The following is a 20349-nucleotide window of genomic DNA, read 5'->3' as shown; positions in this document are numbered from 1 at the left end:
CCTAATCCATCTCCGTTCTTCAAAAAGCAATTCAAAATCAAATTGAATCCAATTCATGGTCCCACAAAAGGGACACAGTGGAGCCAAGCTGACATGAACAGGCATTGCACCTGATTTTGGGCTCTTGATCCTATACTTCAGATCAGCTAACTCTGGCTGCTCCGATACCCTGAAGATTGCCACTATTGGGCATGGCTCCACCCTCACCCCCACAACCTTGGACATTGCCTCGGAGAAGGCAGTCCCGAACCCAGCAAGCTTGGGGCAAGCCCAAAACATGTGGGTGTGGTTGGCCGGGCCCCTCTGGCACCGCCCATATTTGTCCTCCACCTCCGGGAAGAACCTGCTCATTCGGGATCTGGTCAGGTGCGCTCTGTGCACCACTTTGAGCTGCATTAGGCTGTGCCTTGCGCAGGAGGAGGTGGAGTTCACCCTGCTCAGTGCTTCGCTCCAGAGTCCCCATCCTACCTCTGTCCCCAGTTCATCCTCCCATTTTTGTCTGGTCTCGTCCAATGGAGTCCGGGCTCTGTCCAGTAGCTGTCCGTATATTTTCCCACACAGCCCCTCCTTCTTGTTGCTTGTGCCTATCAGGTCCTCTAGTACTGTGGTTTCTGAGGCCCAGGGGTACCCTACTGTCGCTTTGCGGAGGAAGTGTTTTATTTAGAAGTGTTTCATTTCCTGTCCTTTTGCTAGCCTCCACTTCCTCGTCAGTTCGTCTAGTGTCTCCAGTCTGTGCCCTACGTAGAAGTTCCCAACCGTCAATGTGCCCCCGTCCCACCCCCATCTTTTGAAGGTGGTATCCAGCATGGCTTTGGGGGGGGGGGGGGGGGGGTGTTGTCTCAGCTGGGTCTACGTTCTCAGCATGGCCGCTACCACTGGGCTCGTTATGTATCTTGTTGAGGAGGATGGGAGTGTTGCTGTGGCCAGGACCCAGAGGGTCGTTCCTTTACAGGATGCCTCCTCCATTTGTACCCAATCTGTGTCGGGTTCTTGTACCCATCCCCTCACTCTTTCTGCCGTTGGCAAGGCCAAGCCCCCTTTGATTTTCCTTCTTTGCAGTGTCGGTTTGGGAATTCTCGGGTTCTTCCCCCCCTCCACCACACACACAAACACCATGATTAGAATGTCCACATTTTGGAAAAAGGCCTTGGGGATGAAGATCGGAATGGATCTAAACAGGAAGAGGAACCTTGGCAGTACTTTCATCTTGATTGCCTACACTCTCCCCGTCAGGGAGAGTGGGAGTGAGCCCCACCGTTGAAGGTCTCTTCTTACATCCTCCACCAGGCTGGTCAGGTTCCACTTGTGGATCTGTGTCCAGTCTCTAGCTATCTGGATTCCCAGGTAGCGGAATCTGTTCTGGGCTGTTTTGAACAGGAGCCCTTCCAGCTCTCTCTCCTCTTCCCCCCCCAAACGTTTGGGAATGCCTCGCTTTTGCCCAGGTTGAATTTGTAGCCCAAGAAGGTTCCAACTCTTTTGGTATTTGCAGTATTGCCTTCAGTCCCTCCTGTAACTATGAGACATACAGGAGCAGGTCATCTGCATAGAGTGAGACTCTGTGCTCTCTGTCTCTTCTCCAGATTCCCTTCCAGCTTTTCGCGTTCCGCAGGGCTATCACCAGGGGTTCGATCGCTAGCGCAAACGAGTGGGGACAGGAGCAGCCCTGTTTTGTTCCTCTCTGTAGCTGGAAGTATTCAGAGCTGGTGGTGTTAGTTTGGACGCTCGCTTTGGGAACGATGTGCAGGAGCCTCACCCAGGCAGCTCCTAGTCCAAACCGTTCCAGCACCTCGAGGAGGTATTTCCATTCGACTCTGTCAAAGGCCTTTTCTGCGTCCCGGGAGACAATCACCTCTGGTGTTCTTTCCCCGGAGGGGGTCATTATTACGTTCAGCAGCCGCCTGATGTTGGCGGGAGCAATTTGAGGTTATGAAACTAGATCATCACAAATTACCCGTGCAACATTGAGGTATATTGGCATAGTACTTAAATATTTGTGCTTGCTTCATCATCACATATCAAAATTAATATCCATGGACTTCCGGTTGCGGCTATGCGGAGCTAAGCCGCACGTTCGGCAGCTCCGGCTATTTAGGGACTTTTGAGCCGTTTCGAGGGCCCCAAACGGCGCTGTTTCTATGCATCCCGGTGGGGGAAGGTGCCTGGAAGAACTTACCCCACACTATATGGTGAAAAAGGCTGCAGTAACTCCCCCCAAAAAAAGGGGGAAGAAAAACAAAATGGCGGCCGGCGCAACAACCGAGGACTGGTGGAAGTGGGCGCAGGAGCAACAGGCCTTGCTCCTACGTTGTTTTGCTGAGCTGAAGGCTGAGCTGCTGGACTCCATGAATGCAACTACGACCAAGCTGCTTGGGACCCAGGCGGCCCAGGAGGAATCTATTCGGGAGTTGCAGCGGCAGGCCGTTGAAAGAGAGGAGGAGGCCGTGGTCCTTGTTGGGAAAGTGGAGTTGCACGAAGCACTTCATAAAAAGTGGCAGGACCGCTTGGAGGAGCTGGACGTTCGCACGAGGTGAAAGAATCTGAGGATCCTGGGCCTGGCGGAGGGGCTGGAGGGGTCGGATCTCCCGGCGTATGTGACCACGTTGTTGAGCTCGTTGATGGGAGCGGGGTCCTTCCATTTGCCCTGGAACTTGAGGGAGCGCACAGAGTGATGGCCAGAAGACCCAAAGCAGGTGAGCCCCCGAGGGCGGTGCTGGTGCGGTTCCACCGATTCAGTGACCGGGAGTGTGTGCTGCGCTGGGCCAAGAAAGAGAGGAGCAGTAAATGGGAGAATTCGGTAGTGAGGATCTACCAGGACTGGAGTGCGGAGGTGGCTAAGCAGTGGGCCGGGTTCAAGGGACGAAGGCGGTGCTGCATGCCAAGCAGGTCAGGTATGGAATGCTGCAGCCTGCGCGCCTGTGGGTGACATACAAGGACCGGCACCATTACTTCGAGTCCCCGGAGGAGGCGTGGGCCTTTGTACAGGCGGAGAAGCTGGACTCGAACTAGGGCCTGGGGCATATTTTGGCCGGCGTTGTTTCCGCTGTGGCTGTTTTGTTCCAACTGTTTCAACTTTTTTAACTTCGACATGTGTGTTATGTATGCTGGTTTTCTGTTTGCTCTGTTTACGGGTGGGTTTGTTTGTTGGGCATGGTTGTGGGTTAGGTGGGGAGTGTTGGGGTTTGTGTTCTATATGTTCTCTTCTGTACGGGGCTGGGGATTGAGGGGAAACTGGATTTTGGGGAACTGCGCCAGAAGGGTGGGGTATGGCAGTGTTTCCTGCGCTGCGGGGCAGGGGGGTGGAGCTTGCGGTGGGGGCGGGGCCTCTACGGGTCTTCTTTCACGCGCTGCAGCAATGCCAAGGAGGTGTGGCAAGAGGGGGATGACCCCATGCCGGGAGGGGATAGGTTTTGTCGGGAGCTGCCGGGGGCTAGTCGGCGGGGGAGGGGGGCGGGTTGCCCTCTGATCCGGCTGATTACCTGGAACGTGAGGGGACTGAACGGGCCGGTTAAGAGAACCAGGGTGTTCTCCCATCTAAGCGGGTTGAAGGCGGACGTGGCTATGCTCCAGGAGACCCACCTGAAGGTGGCGGACCAGGTCCGTCTGAGGAAGGGGTGGGTGGGGCAGGTTTATCATTCAGGATTGGACGCGAAGAACCGGTGGGTGGCGGTTCTAGTGGGGAAGAGGGTGGCGTTTGAGGCGGCTGAGGTGGTGTCGGACAAGGAGGGCAGATATATCATGGTGAGGGGTAGGCTGCAGTGAGAGAAGGTGGTGCTGGTGAACGTATATGCCCCGAATTGGGATGATGCTGGCTTCATGAGGCGATTGTTGGGCCGCATACCGGACCTGAAGGCAGGGGGCCTGATCATGGGGGGAGATTTTAACACAGTGCTGGATCCCACACTGGACTGGTCCAGTTCAAGGACGGGTAGGAGACCGGCGGCGGCCAAAGTGCTGAGGGGATATATGGTCCAGATGGGAGGGGTGGATCCCTGGAGGTTTGGGAGACCGAGAGCGCGGGAGTATTCCTTTTTCTCTCACGTCCATAGGGTTTATTCCCGGATAGACTTTTTTGTCCTGAGCAGGGGATTGATTCCGAGGGTGCAGGATGCCGAGTACTCTGCCATAGCGATTTCGGACCATGCCCCGCACTGGCTTGATCTGGAGATGGGAGAGGAGCGGGACCAGCGTCCGCTTTGGCGCCTGGATATGGGGATGCTGGCGGAGGAGGTGTGTAAGAGGGTTTGGAGAAGCATTGAGGGGTATCTGGATACCAATGATACGGGGGAGGTCCAGGTGGGGATGGTCTGGGAGGCTCTGAAAGCAGTGATCCGGGGGGAGCTGATCTCCATCCGGGCCCACAGGGAAAGGAGGGAGAGGGAGAGACTGGAGGGAGAGCTTCTGGAGGTGGACAGGAGATATGCGGAGGCACCGGAGGAAGGGTTGCTGGGAGAACGGCGCAGGTTGCAGGCCAATTTTGACTTGTTGACCACCAAGAAGGCGGAGACACAGTGGAGGAGGGCGCAGGGCGCGGTATACGAGTATGGAGAGAAGGCGAGCAGGATGTTGGCGCATCAGCTCCGTAGGCGAGATGTGGCTAGGGAAATTGGTGGTGTGAAGGATGGGGGTGGAAATGTAGTGCAGAAGGAGACAGAAGTAAACGGGGTCTTTAGGGACTTTTACGAGGGAGTGTACCGGTCGGAACCTCCGAGGGGGAGGGAGGGGATGGAGAGCTTCATGAACAGGCTATGTTTCCCAAGGGTTCAAGAGAGGCTGGTAGAGGGCCTGGGGGCGCCGATAGAGTTGGAGGAGCTAGTCAGGGGGATCGGGCAAATGCAATCAGGTAAGGCCCCGGGGCCGGACGGGTTCCCGGCAGAATTTTACAAAAAATATGCGGACCTGGTGGGTCCCCTGCTGGTGCGAACTTTCAATGAGGCGTGGGAGGAGGGGGCTTTGCCCCCGACGATGTTGTGGGCACTGATCTCTTTGATCCTAAAACGGGATACGGACCCCTTGCAGTGCGGATCATATAGGCCTATCTCGCTCCTTAATGTAGACGCTAAGTTGCTGGCGAAGATCCTGGCTACCAGGATAGAGGATTGTGCGCCAGAGGTAATTCATGAAGATCAGACAGGATTTGTCAAGGGGCGGCAGCTCAAAACGAATGTGCGGAGACTGCTCAATGTTATCACGATGCCGGCAGTGGAGGGGGAGGCGGAGATCCAGGGTCAAGCCAGGATGGGGACTTGCGATCTTTGGTGTTGGGGTAGAGCCGGGAGTGCAGGAGGCGAAAGAGGCCGGTGTGCTGGCCTTTGCGTCCCTAGTAGCCCGGCGAAGGATTTTGCTACAATGGAACGACGCGAGGCCCCCAAGCGTGGAGACCTGGATCAATGACATGGCGGGTTTTATTAAGCTTGCGAAAGTCAAATTCGCCCTGAGAGGATCGGTGCAAGGGTTCTTTAAACGGTGGCAACCTTTCCTCGACTTTCTGGCTCAACGATAGGGTACTGGGACAGTAGCAGCAGCAACCCGGGGGGGGGGGGGAAGACGTTGATTATGTTTGCTTATTTTATTTAAATTTGATTTATTTAATTTTAATTTATGGTTAAGTTCTCTTGTTGGGGGGGGGGGCGGTGGGGGGAGTGTGATACATGTGATGTTACGGTTTGGGGGGAATTGTGGGTGTTATGGGGCTGTTAGTTGCATATTACTGCTTGTTGCTATACTTGTTATATTTTTATATTTTCTGTAAAAAATTCCAATAAAAATTATTTTTAAAAAAAATTAGTATCCATGTCAGTCTGAGGCTAGAAGTTATTAGGGGAATTGAGCATGTCACCTGAACTGAGACTTAATGCATTACTGGGGGAGTGTTGTATTGCCATAAAGTTGAGTCCTTAGGATTAGTTGCTCAACTGAAACTTTGTCTGACCATACTATTAGGGGGGATATATCCTGTATCATTAGTCCAAGAAGAGTAGAAGAGTTCCTTGGGTCCTGGCCAAACATTATTTTGTCAAACAAAACCACCAGAAGCTAATGGTTGAGCCATTCGCCTGATTTGCAGTTTATAGGACTTCGGTGCAAGTTAGCTGCTAAGTTTGCCTACAAACCAATAATGACTGCAGTTCAGAATTAATTGGTATACATGCCATAGGTACTTCAAACAGAGTGCTTTATGTCCCATGTCTCACATTGCCAGCAATTAATAAGAAAGGTGACTTTTTCCCCACTGACATTAAAGGTTATCAGGGTTGATTAATTCGATTATTTAGAGTCGATTGTGAGCCAGACACTTTGCAAGGTTTGAAGGAATTTGGGACAGCACAATTTAAGATGAGCTGTTAGTTCCCAGGAGGCCCTTTGTTACATTCGTGTTCCCTGTTTATCAGCAATGAAAAGTGATGTATCATAAACTGTTATACTGAAATTTCTGAAACTGTAATTACCCCTGAAGAAATTTTCAGGAGCATGCTTACCTTTTTCATGCATTGGTATATTCTTGCACATGCTCATTTGAGATCACATAGTATTACAACAGAAATAGGCTATTTGGACCGTGGGCGAAATTCTCCGACCCCCCGCAGGGAATGGGAAATAAAGGAATCAATAGGAAGGGCCCTTGCATCATCCAGAGACCCAGGACAATGGTGTGGGGACCTCCATTCAAATTCCACCATGGCAGATGGTGGAATTTGAATTAATTAAAAAGCTTGAATTAGGAGTCTAATGATGGCCACAAAACTATTGTTGATTGCCGTAAAAGCCCATCTGGTTCACTAATGTCCTTTAGTGAAGGAAATATGTTCTGGCCTACATGTGACTCCAGATGTATAACAATGTGGCTGATTCTTAACTGCCCTTTGAAATGGGCAAGCAAGTCACTCTGTTCAAGGGTAATTAGGGATGAGTAATAAATGCTGGCCCAGCCAATGACACCCACATCCTATGAATGAATTCAACAATACTCAATCTGTAAAATGTTTCCTCCAGTTGTCTTTGGTTCTTACCCCTCAAATCTGTCCACTTCTGCTGCTGCCCGAAACAAATTTTCCTTATTCCCTCTATCAAACCCAAGATTTTGAACTTCTCCATCAAATCTTACCATCTCTGCTTGTGGAAGAACAACCCCAGATACTGAACATTATAGAAGCCCCTCATCCTCGGTAGCATTCCAGTAAATCGCTTGCTAATTTAAAATCTATCTCATTCAGCCTTATGGCAGGGCAGCACGGTGGCCTAGTGGTTAGCACAACCGCCTCACGGCGCTGAGGTCCCAGGTTCGATCCCGGCTCTGGGTCACTGTCTGTGTGGAGTTTGCACATTCTCCCCGTGTCTGCGTGGGTTTCGCCCCCACAACCCAAAAATGTGCAGAGTAGGTGGATTGGCCACGCTAAATTGCCCCTTAATTGGAAAAAATAATTGGGTAATCTAAATTTAAAAAAAACAAAAAAAAATTAAAAAAAAAAAAATTCAGCCTTATGGCCCGGCCTCCTCCACTTTCTGGGAAGAGTTTCCACAGACCCCTGACTCTGAGAGAAATAAATTCTCCTAATCTCGTGTCCTAAATGGGAAATCTCTTATTTTTATATTGTGTCCCCTAGTTCTCATCTCTTCCACAAAGGGAAACACCCTCTCAGCATCCACCCTATCAAGTCCCACCAGGATCACACGTGTTACAGTATTTCACACCGCATTTTTCTCAACCTGTTCACCTTTCCTCACGAGATAACCCCTTCATTCCAGGAATCAGTTGAATGATTCTGTTCTCTGAACAGCTTTTAATGCAATTATGTATTTCCTTAAATAAGGAGACCAAAACTGGACAGAGTTGTCTCATTAATTTTCCATACCACTGTAGCAGAACATCCCTACTTTTATATTTCATTCCCCCTGCAATAAATGAGAACACTTCATTTTCCTTCCTAATCACTCGCTGTCCCGGCATCCCAACATTTTTGTTGGGATCCTCCTTTATATCAAAAGTCTGCAGTCATTCTCCATTCTTCCTGCCAAAGTGGACAATTTCACATTCTCCCACATTGTACCCCATCTGCCTACTTTTTGTCCATTCACTTAACCTATGTATTTCCCCTCACAGTCTCCTTGGGCGCGATTCTCCGTAACCAAGATGGGTGGGAGAACAGCGGGAGGTCTGCTCCCGCTACACACTCTCTCTCTCTCTCTCTCTCTCTCTCTCTCTCTCTCTCTCTCTCTTTCCCCCCATCCCCCCAAATGGCATGTTCGGTTTTGCGACACGTCACTCGGAGAAACGCAGGCCGCCGTTTTTCACGGCAGCCCGCGATTCTCCGGCCCGGATGGGCCGAGCGGCCTGCCGTTCCCGACCTGGTACTGTGGGGGGCGGATCGGGGATCGAGCACCACGCCCGTGCTCGGGAGGGGACGGGCCCGCGATCGGTGCCCACCGATCGTCGAGCCGGCGTCTCAAGGGGACGCATTCTTTCCCCTCCGCCGCCCCGCAAGATCAAGCCGCCACGTCTTGCGGGGCGGCTGAAGGGAAAGACGGCAACCGCGCATGCGCGCGTTTGAGCTGTCCAACCCGCGCATGCGCGGCTGATGTCATTAGGTGCCGCCGCGTCATTCTTGGCGTGCCGGGCCTTGAAGCCAGGGACAAGGCCCGGCGGCCGAGTTTCCCGGTACGGCCCTCCTATCCCCCCGGGTAGAGGAGAATAGGGGGCCGGGAGAGGCTTCCGACACTGTCGTGAACTTCTCCGGGTTTCACGACGGCGTCGGGCCTTGCAGAGTATTCCACCCCTTATGTCTTCTTCATAACTTATTTTTCTATGAAATGAAATGAAATGAATGAAATGAAAATCGCTTATTGTCACAAGTAGGCTTCAAATGAAGTTACTGTGAAAAGCCCCTAGTCGCCACATTCCGCCGCCTGTTTGGGGAAACTGGTACGGGAATCGAACCGTATAACTGGCCTGCCTTGGATTGCTTTCAAAGCCAGTGATTTAGCCCTGTGCTAAACAGGCCCTATCTTTTTTCTACCTATCTTTGTGACATCAGCAAATTTAGCGACCATACATTTGGTCCCTTCATCCAATTCAGTGATATGAATTGTAAATAGTTGAAGCCCTGGACTGATCCCTCTGGCATTCCACTCATCACATGTTGCCAACCCGAATATGACCCATTTAGCTGACTGTTTCCTATTAGCAAATAACCCTCTATTCATGCTAATATGTTATCCCCGCTCTTATTTTGCGAATTAACCTTTGATGTGGCACCTTTTCAGATATCTTCTGGAAATCTTTTTTTTTAATTTTTATAAATTTAGAGTGCCCAATTAATTTTTTCCAATTAAGGGAATTAAGGCACTAAATTAAGGGGCAATTTAGTGTCGCCAATCCACCTGGGTTGTGGGGGCGAAACCCACGCAAACACGGGGAGAATGTGCAAACTCCACACGGACAGTGATCCAGGGCCAGGATCGAACCTGGGACCTCGGCATTGTGAGGCAGCAGTGCTAACCACTGCGCCACCGTGCTGCCCCGTCTTCTGGAAATCTAAGTACAGCACATCCACAGGTTCCCCTTTATCCATGTAGCTTGTTAGCTTGTAAGTGTCCTGCTATAACCCCCTTAATAATAGATCTCAGCATTTTTCCTATGGCTGTTCAGCTAACTCTTTATTTGTTAATGGGAGGGGCATGTCGCATTTGTTGCCCATCCCTAATTGCCCTTGAAGGGGCAGTTAAGAGTCAACCACATTGCTGTGGTTCTGGAGTCACATGTAGGCCAGACCAGGAAGGATGGCAGATTTCCTTCCCTAAAGGGCACTTAGTGAACAAGATTTATTTTTATTTTTTTAAAAATAAATTTTAAAATGTCCAATTCTTTTTTTTCCCAATTAAGGGTCAATTTAGCGTGGCCAATCCACCTACCATGCACATCTTTTTGGGTTGTGGGGTGAGACCCATGCAGATACAGGAAGAATGTGCAAACTCCACACGGATTGAACCCGGGTCCTCAGTGAGGCAACAGCACTAACCACTGCACCACCGTGCCCAGATTTAATTCAAATGTCACCATCTGCCATGGCGGGATTTGAACCTGGTTCCCCAGAGCATTACTCTGGTCTCTGGTTTATAAATCCAGTGACAATACCAGTATGCCACTGCCTCCCTGCCACTTCCTGCTTTCCGTCTCCTGTTGTCCTTGATTGGAAGAGTCATATTTGTCATTTACCAATCCGATGCGATTTTCCAGAATCTAAGGAATTTTGGAAAATTACTGCCAGTGCATTATCTCAGCAGCCACTTCTTTTAATACTCTCGGATGAGAGTCATCCTGGTCACCTTTTAGTTTCAGTAATTTTCACCGTACCCCTTCTCTGGTAATTGTGATTGTTTTAGGTTCCTCCCTCGCTTTCACCTGTAGATCCACACTTCTCTGGGATGTTATTTGTATCCTCCACAGTGAAGATAAATGCAAAATATCTGTTCAGTTCACCAACCATTTCCTTATTTCCATTATTAATTCCCCAGACACCCTCTGTTGAGGACTGATGTTCATTTTATTTCCTCTTTCTTTTTTAGCTCACCGGGCTAAATCGCTGGCTTTTAAAGCAGACCAAGCAGGCCGGCAGCACGGTTCGATTCCCGTACCAGCCTCCCCGGACAGGCGCCGGAATGTGGCGACTAGGGGCTTTTCACAGTAACTTCATTGAAGCCTACTCGTGACAAGCGATTTTCATTTCATTTTTCAAATATCTGTAGAAACTCTTACTTATTTGCTTTTGTGTTTATAGCTAGCTTTATCTCTTGCTCTATTTTCTCTCTTCTAGTATTGAATGAATTTGGATACTGAACGTGTCAAATCAGATCTCAAAACTGGCGTGTTCTCAGCGTGCCCTCCATGTCCTCAGTTATTCTCTTCTGTTATTTCAAAATTCAGTACTTTGGTCATGGTGGGGGGAGGATGTTAGGAATGGACAGTAAATGCAGCCTTACTGGTGTCACGCGGAACCCATTTTCAGAAAAATCTAGGTAATGCCAAGCAGACATCCTACTCCACTTTCAGTCGAACTCCATAGACTTGGATAACCTGTCAGCCTTTTGGGAGCCGTGTTATCTTTTTGAAGCTGTTGGACAACCTGTTCTAGTTTTCCAGGTCGGTGTGCAGAAACATTGGATCTGAAATGCTTTGGGGGCTGTGAGGATGTCTCAAGATTATTATCTAGCTTTTATTTTTGCTGAGCGGGATTATTATTATTAATAGCGTCTCCGGAAAGCAAAATTTGCCTGTGTCAGAATTGAATAATAACAGTGACGATGGCATTGTAGGAGGAAGCAAAGTTTATAAGCTGGGGTGCCTAATACCATGAGTGGATGGATTAAGCCTAATTTACAGGAGCGATTACACCTCCAAAGTCATTTCATTAATTGCGAAACACTTTGGGCTGTCCTGAGATTGTGAGAGGCGCTATATAAATCCCTTTCTCCCTCATTTTCTTCATGATTTCTATCCTTAAGTTGGTTATAGAGATTTGGGAACATCAACGAGTTTCTGTGGCTCTCTGATTTGGTTAAGCAAGAAAAAAACAACTTTCCTGTTAGTTTGGTCAAGTGTTCTGCCTCCCCTTCTGCATCACGTGATGATAATAACCTTTCTGGATCCCATGGGCACTGGGTATCCTCTGATGAGCTTTATTCTAGTGCTGGACGAGCCGTTTCATTGTGGAAAGCAGGATTGAGCCCAAGCCTACTTGTTACCTCGCAAGAATTTCCACCAAGATTCTCTGGCCAATTATCCTTTCCTTAATGCGAGCCCAGTTTTGGCTTCCTTGACACAGTACAGATTAGGAATCTAACCTGGGGCCTTCTAGCCTGTCACCGCAACTGCACTGCAGATGATTAAACCCCACCCGTTGTGTCCATCTCAGACAGGTGGGCTATTGCAGCAGCACCTCCAAGAATGAGGATGCCACCAGCAAAGCTTCATACACTTAATGTGGCCATTGTCTGAAGCGCCCTCTTTGTGTGGAGCAACTCAAATACCATGAACCATTACCAACTGAGCCAAAGTTTGTTCAACCCTATCATTGAGTTTTAATTAATAATTAATCATCTTTATTGTCACAAGTAGGTTTACACTAACACTGCAATGAAGTTACTGCTGAATCTGTAGCACGCTGCTGTATTAGTTCCCATGTTTTTTCAGGCAGCTGAAGCCCCCCCCCCCCCCCCCCCCCCCCCCCCCCCCCCAAGCTTAGATCTTTCGTCCATTCTTTTGAAAAAAGCTGCTGGCGTCCTCCGGCATGTTTTTTTTTAATGGACCATTATGTCCAAGGTTTCACCAGTTACAGCATACCGAATCGTACTTTGCTTTTGAAGAATGCGGTCTTAGCTTTGTTAAATATTGCTTGGTGTTTAGCCAAGTCAGCCCCAATGTCCTGGTAGACATGAATGAAGTGTCACTCCCAGCCCAGGTCCGCGTGGCTTTTGCCCACCTTACGGTACGTTCCTTGTCTTGGTACCTGTGGAGTCTGACAGTTAGCGCCCCCGGTGGTTCTGGGCTCTTGCCCTCCTCTGGTAGCCTGACAATCCGGAGGTTCTGGTGCCAAGAGCGGTTCTCCTGGTCGTCCAAACTGGACTTCAGGATTTTTTGGGTCGGCGCTGGCATCGTTCCTTCAGCCTCTAGCGAGGCAATTCGTTCTTCCTGCTTCATGGCTGCTTTCTCCATTTCTCGGATTGTTGCCTCCTGGGCCTCCAGCTCCACCCTGTCCATCAACCCAGGTGCCTGGGCCTCCAGCTGCCGCTCCACCCTGTCCATCAACCCAGGTGCCTGGGCCTCCAGCTGCCGCTCCACCCTGTCCATCAACCTAGGTGCCTGGGCCTCCAGCTGTCGCTCCACCCTGTCCATCAACCCAGGTGCCTGGGCCTCCAGCTGCCGCTCCACCCTGTCCATCAACCCAGGTGCCTGGGCCTCCAGCTGCCGCTCCACCCTGTCCATCAACCCAGGGGCCTGGGCCTCCAGCTGCCGCTCCACCCTGTCCATCAACCCAGGTGCCTGGGCCTCCAGCTGCCGCTCCACCCTGTCCATCAACCCAGGTGCCTGGGCCTCCAGCTGCCGCTCCACCCTGTCCATCAACCCAGGGGCCTGGGCCTCCAGCTGCCGCTCCACCCTGTCCATCAACCCAGGTGCCTGGGCCTCCAGCTGCCGCTCCACCCTTTCCATCAACCCAGGTGGTGGTGTTGGGGGGGGGGAGGGGGGTCAGGTTGGTGCCTGTTCATCAGGTCATAAAAGTCCAAAAATGAGTTTCCTGATGGGAGCCACCTTTTGTGTGGCCACTTAGCTCATGGCGGCCACCGGGCGTCTCGAGGGCATTAATTCCTGATCATAAAAGGAGCAAGAAGAGAGATTTTGAGAATTTTATTTTCTCGCAAAGTGCTGTCAGAACGTAGAAACCTTTGCCAGAAAAAGTGGCGGAGGCAGAATCCACAATGGCTTTATAAAAAGGTTTAGTGTTTGGTAAAGAAGGGAAGGGTTCTGGAAAATGGGATGAAACCCCCTTTGGGACTGCCAGTAACATGATGAGCTGATGATGCCGTCCTCCTGTCCTGATAAATTTGACATTTAGCTCAGAAGGTTTTTGCTGAACTTCATCTCCATTGAGGAACACCTTTTAAGAGTACAAGATAAAAGGGCTTGTGGAATGTGCAGCTGGCCAAACATTTGGCCCTCTCCCACTTGGGATTAATTTTTGGTTGCCGAGGAATCTAATGTAGCGCTGATGAAGAGGAACTGATAGAATTTATCATCTATTATCAAGAGAAATGTCAAATTACTAATTGTGAGCAACTGCCACTAGTTTGGGTTGGTTTAATCTGAAATGTTGCCAAAATGACATTATCTTGAAAAGCTAAGGACTGCAACTTGAACCAAAAAGGAGATAAAACCAGGGTGGAAAATCATTTTAGCAAGGTACTACGGAAAGAGCAGAAATTATTTGTATATACCTGCCTACATGTTTTTAAAAGGCTTTCTCAAATTAAAAATAAAATACATTCCGGGGTGGCGGCGTGGTTAACACGGCGCCGAGGTCCCGGGCTCATTCCCGGCCCTGGATCGCTGTCCATGTGGTATTTGCACATTCTCCCCCTGTCTGGTAGCCCCCCCCCCCCCCCCCCCCCCCCCCCCCCCCCCCGCACACCAAAAAGGATGTGCAGTGTAGGTCGATTGGCCACGCTAAATTGCCCCTTAATTGGAAAGAAAAAAGAATTGGGGACTCAATTTATAAAAAAGGAAGAGATCAAATTCATCCTGAGGTTTTCAATGTTCACGGGCATGTTACAGTGTGTAGTCCCTGCGATCTGAACTTTCTTTCCACTATTCTGGACTGAATTTAAACTGAAGGGGGTGGCAAGGTCAGTATCTAAACAAACTGGACCACCCAGACCTCGATGCCCTGGTGACTCTTGAATCTAAATGCAGAGTCAGTTAGTGTTTGTGTACAAACTGAGCTAAGCACCTTATGGCATGAAGCACTGGTGTCATTGATCAGGGAAGCAATTTGCACATCTGGAATGAGTGGGAGATGTTTTCCTCCTCTCTTTCCCCCATACAGGCTATATAATCTTCTAGTATTAGTGAGAGACCATTTAACTATTGAAGGATATTAAATAATTGGGAATAGTTTCACTATGGGCACCCGTAATCCAAAGTTAATGACATGGCTGTAATGTGAGCCAAATGACATTTTTGTTGCAAAGTTGTTCTCAACATCTGAGGTGGGGGGAGCGAGGGGGAGTTACAGCAGAACACCACAATCTGAAAACCTGATGCAAAATGTTGGAAATATAGCAAGCCCTTCTGCATCTGTCATGTTCTGACCAAGAATCCTACTGAAATGGTAACCCAAGTTCTCTGCTTTTTTCCTCCTAAATGTACATTTATAACAGCTTCCTTGTTCTGCTTCTTGACGGCAGGGGTGTTCTGTCCCTTTGTTGTATGTTCTTCAGAGCACTTTCTTTTGGATATCTTTTCAATTAAACTGAAATCAAACAGTGTGCCTGTGCTGCCCCCAGTCTGCGAAAGGCAGTATTGCAGATGCTTGTACCGTTCTGCATTTTCACCACATCAATGTCAGAATTATCATCTATAAAATTCCTTCTCGCCTCCCAAAGAACTTGCCACTGAATTAATTGCTTTCCAAAGTGCATTTGGTATTGTGTAGATAAACACAACTGTCAGTTTCTGCAGAGAACAACAAATGAAATGAAGGATTAGCTAAACTGTTTTGATTTTAAGTATGTAGGTTTCGAGTGCAAAGTACAATATAGATAAAACCTTTCATTTATAAAGCACCATTCAAGTTCTCGGGCCACTCGAACCATTCACACCCAATGAGTTGTTCTGATGAGCAACGTCATTGTGGTAGGCAGGCTAGCAGCCAATTTGCATACGCAATTCCAATAAATGGTATTGCGATAAATGACCTGATAATTAATCTATTTTTCTGATGCATGAGGGAGGAATGTTGTTCAGTGCACAGGGAAAGCTCCTCATATTTGAAAAATGCCGTGGAGTTTTTAACAACATTCAAACAGGACCTTGGTTTGGCAATTCATCTCAACAGTGGCATCTGTGACAATGCAGCACTTCAGTACTGTACTGAAGTGTTATCGCGAGTTAATGTGCGGAAATCTTGAACTTGAGAACACAGCCGTCTAACGCTCAACCATGTTGACTTGAAAAGTGACCTCCTTCCATTCAGAGCCTTTACTCGCGCTCTCTCGATTGTGAAACTGAAAGTTGAAACAATTGAGCTTGGGCACGCAGTGAAATTGAGCAAAGGATTTTAATAGAGTGATGCCAAGGTGAAGGAAATACTGAGCAGAGTTCCCCAGTCAATGATGTTCAGGCTCCAATTAATGATCTGAATCAGAAAAGAGGGACGTGGGGATTATTACGGAAGAAAGGAATTTTTTGTGACTTGCCTTGTGTCAGTTAACATTTTGTGGACTTTGACCCAAATAATCTTCGAATAAATCAACTCCTTGTAGGCAAAGGAGGGGAAGAAAAGCAGAAGCTCTTCAGTTACCTTGTCTAAATCCACATTCCTTATGTATAAATTTAGGAATCAAATCAACATGGCCGGTTTGGGCGCACCATGGCACAGTGGTTAGCTCTGCGGTCTCAAATCAATATGGCCGTATGGGCTGTACGGTGGCACAGTGGTTAGCACTGCTGCCTCAAATCAATATGGCCAGTATGATGGGGGAGGGAAATATGGTGGCACAGTGGTTAGCACTGTTGCCTCATCGCTCCAGGGACCTGAGTTCAATTCCAGCCTTGGGTGACCGTGTGGGGTTTGCACATTCTCCCCGTGTCTGCGTGGGCTTCCTCCGGAATCCTCCCACAGTCCACAGATGTGCTGTTTAGGTGGATTGGCCGTGCTAAATTGCCCAAAAGATTAGGTAGCGCTACTGGGTTCAGGTGGAGGCATGGGCTTTAGTAGGGTGCTCTTTCCAAGGGCCGGTGCAGATTTGATGGGCTGAATGGCCTCCTTCTGCACTGTCGGTATTCTGTGACTTATATGGCCTCAATGATGTCTCTGGCCTTGCGCCAATACTTTTTCACAAGGAAAACATCTTCCTTTAAAGTATGATGTGGAGATGCCGGCGTTGGACTGGGGTGAGCACAGTAAGAAGTCTTACAACACCAGGTTAAAGTCCAACAGGTTTGTTTCAAACACGAGCTTTCGGAGCACTGCTCCTTCCTCAGGTGACTCACCTGAGGAAGGAGCAGTGCTCCGAAGCTCGTGTTTGAAACAAACCTGTTGGACTTTAACCTGGTGTTGTAAGACTTCTTACTGTACTTTAAAGTAGACCAATTACTTTCTCCTGACTTGTGCCTGCACTGCCTGACAGACCAGTTGGAAGAGTGATTTCGGCAAAAGGAGGACTGGCTCCCTGTTTCCAAAATCAACCTAAAGAACCAAACAGAAGATTGAGTACAGGTTCTGCATTCGTATCATTCTCCCAAAATCCAGAGCAAAATTAAAAGTGTTTCCCTGTTCCCCCTAAGAATAAGTGGCGATACGTGATAATTTCTAGAGTATGTCCCCAAATTATCAGTGATTCACTATCATCCTCTTGTGATCAACTGGCATTGGTTTCTAACTATTAACCAAATATTTTCTGATTCAACAAACTGCTGGGATAGCATTCGAAGCTCGCCTTAATGGCTTTGAGTCCCCAGATAAGTGTTACAATACAGCCGTTGTTTGCAGTTCAAACATCGATAAATGGGAGCTGAGAGCAGCATTGATCTGGGAAGATTGATTAAAAATGGGAGATTAAATTGTTTGTTTCTGATGTTGACAGATTGCACTCTTATCAGGAGTGCGAGGAGGTGCATTTTACCCTTGAACATGTTTTTAAGCTGCCAATTCTGTGAATGTCAATTGGCATCTCAGTTTTGAAACTCTAGAGAATTTTATTTCTGTTGTTAGAATTGTGGTACTTCAGGTGAACTCCAAGGAACTTGGGCCTTGCGATCTTGCTCCAGTGTTTTAAGTTGAAGTGTTCAGCAAGCCAAGTAGAAATTCATTTCCATGGGTGTTTACCTTTAAATTCAATTTTCAAGTATTTGTATGCAATTTTCTTTTAATGCAGTCTGTGTATCTTTGCACAGTGCTTGTGGATTGGGGTTGATTTTTTTGTGGTATTTATGCCTGCACTGGAGGCTGCATTATCTTTACCAATTCATGCAGACTGTTCTGTCTTGGTGCCCTCTGGTTCAACTTCAGTTCGGACTTCATTTTGATAGTAACATCCATTACAGTATGAGCCAGACTTGCAACTGGTTCCTGTTGTGTATAATGTCACCTGATGTTCAAAGAAGTATCCTGTTGTTAAACACATTAGTCTTGGTGATTGTGGCGAATACTGCAATGGGATTATAAATTGAGAATTAAACCATTTCTTCCTGAGGCTAGATAGGCTGCTGAAATCTGCATTCAATGCGGTCATTTCTTTTCGTTCTCTCAGGATTCAGCAAAGCTGTGGAGACCAGAAGTTCCTTTTTGGAGCGCTACAGTTGGCCCCCCTCTGGCCAAGGTCAGGGAGGGCAAACATAATAAAAGATTCCTGCTCCAGATTGCTCTCCAGTGAGATCAGCTGGAAGGTATTGATGTGTGTCCAACAGATGAGGGCAGGATTAAGTACACCTTTGATGTTGCCCACGATCACGGTGTTGACATTCATTGTCTAGACCCAGGCGAGCACGTGGGTTGAATACCCAGAAGGTTGTACCTGACCCAGGCGTCTATCACCTTGGGGAAAACCACACCTTTCTCCTTTACTACTGTCCGTAAAGGACTTGTCCTGAAAATCCATTAAGTTAATTACACCTAATGGCCAGGTCAATTGTTTATGGAACTGGGTTGGGGATCAGTACAGGCTTTGGCTTTTGCAGAATACACATTAGCCTAAACATTTGAGACCAATTTTAACGTGAGACTACACAAACAGCGTGCGACCTTGAATAGTGTGCAGACAGGCTTTACATTTCAAATTCTCAGCCAGGTTAAATGTTTCCACAGTGATGTTTACGTTGCCCTTCATATTTTTGCCTCCCCAGTTTTGTTACTTGAGAAGATTGAAAATGATGATATCGCTAACAAGACGCTGAAGATCACGGACTTTGGCTTGGCCAGGGAGTGGCACAAAACGACCAAGATGAGTGCTGCGGGAACCTATGCTTGGATGGCACCGGAGGTTATCAAGTCATCTATGTTTTCCAAAGGCAGTGATGTTTGGAGGTAGATATGCTGTTGAACTGTCTGACACTATACTTGGAATTATTTTTAAACGCATTCGGGGGATGTGAGTGACACTTGTCGAGGCCAGCATTTTACTGCCCATCCCGAGACGGTGGTGCTGAGCTACCTTGAACCGCTGCAGTCCATATTACTCGGTTACCCCCACGGTGCTGGTTAGGGAGGGAGATCCGGAATTCTGATCCAGTGGCAGTGAAGAACGGCGATATATTTCTGAGCCAGGAGGGGAACTGAGAGGTGGTCTGCTGTCCTTCGAGGTGGTTGAGGTCACTGGTTTCGCAGATGCTGCAATTACAGAGAACTTTACGCTGTTGTTGTGAACATAGAATTAATTTGAGCCAGTATGCAGCTTTGATCTATCATAAATAATAAAAACAAAATTAATAGAAAATCATATATAGGAGCAACACTGGTCCATCGAGCCTGCTCCGCTGTTCAATAAGAGCGACTGATTTGATTGTGGCCTTAACTCCACTTTCCTGCCTTCCCCCAAGGTAGATGCAAAGAGAGTTTCCCCTGGGAAAACCCGGAGCAATGGGCCATATGAGAGCTGTTCAGGGCTGAATTCAGGATGCACTTTTTCACACACAATCCAGAGTTTTCTCCCCCCAAAAGGCTGTGTATCAAGATGAAGATTGATAGATTTTTTTTGTTCGGTAAGGGATACTGTAAAGGTGGATAAATAAAGTTGAGGTACAGTTTAGCCATGATTTGATGGAATGCAGAAATGGGCTTATAGGCAGAATGGCCTCCTCCTGTTCCTATGTACCTCCTGTCAATGTTTAATGGGTTTGGTGTCACCTCCTTTGGTTGCAGCTATGGTGTGTTGCTTTGGGAGTTACTGACTGGAGAAGTCCCTTATCGTGGGATTGATGGCCTTGCGGTAGCTTATGGAGTAGCTGTCAACAAGTTAACCCTTCCTATTCCGTCTACGTGTCCTGAACCATTCACCAAACTAATGGAAGGTAAGTAAGGGGTTTTGCAAAGTGAACTTTTTGAAAGGATAGACCTTATTTGTGGCTAATGTTTCATTCTGTGAATTATTTGAGGTCAGTTACTTTGATTCACGAGTGAAAACCTGCTGTATAGTTTTATAGTATATATTACCTGCTGAATTCATATTCACGTTCTGTAAAATGCTGGTAGCCAGTGTTCTTGAAGCATTCACGTACCAAGCTGATTGAATATGGTGTTGTGTTGCTGCAGTAGATGAGAAGAAAGACTTCAGTAAGTTCACCTCGCCTGAAGGGTTGTGGTCTCTCTGGTATTGTGCAACTCCGCATTGGCACAAAATAAGCCAATCTACTCTGCCACCGGCTTACATCAACTTATTAAATGCAATGTAATTTTCATGCTGCAACTTCCTTAACAATAGAAACCTTTTTATATGAACGGTGGCAGTAGTTTATCCTGTTTCTTCTTCATAGGACTTGGTAGGGTAGATACCGGGAGGATCTAAAACCGAGAGACTAAAACTAGGCGACACAGTTTAAGAATAAGAAGTCTACTGATTAAGGTGATGATGAGGAGAAATCTTTTA

The 20349-nt window shown here is 48.0% G+C and overlaps 1 protein-coding gene across 5 annotated transcripts in view; it reads left to right on the top strand.

Moving 5' to 3' along the window:
• map3k21 (mitogen-activated protein kinase kinase kinase 21) overlaps positions 1-20349 on the top strand; it is a 120049-nt gene that overhangs the window by 70045 nt on the left and 29655 nt on the right. For all 5 annotated transcript variants that reach the window (XM_038816064.1, XM_038816043.1, XM_038816054.1 and 2 more), the window contains exons 2-3: positions 18611-18791; positions 19626-19774. In XM_038816064.1, the coding sequence (XP_038671992.1) occupies positions 18611-18791; positions 19626-19774 (330 nt within the window). The remainder of the gene's footprint in view (positions 1-18610; positions 18792-19625; positions 19775-20349) is intronic.

This window comes from Scyliorhinus canicula, chromosome 1 (genome assembly GCF_902713615.1).
Source record: "Scyliorhinus canicula chromosome 1, sScyCan1.1, whole genome shotgun sequence".
Classification (NCBI taxonomy): domain Eukaryota; kingdom Metazoa; phylum Chordata; class Chondrichthyes; order Carcharhiniformes; family Scyliorhinidae; genus Scyliorhinus; species Scyliorhinus canicula.
Note: the sequence above shows the minus strand (reverse complement) of the source record. Positions and strands in the feature narration are given on the sequence as shown.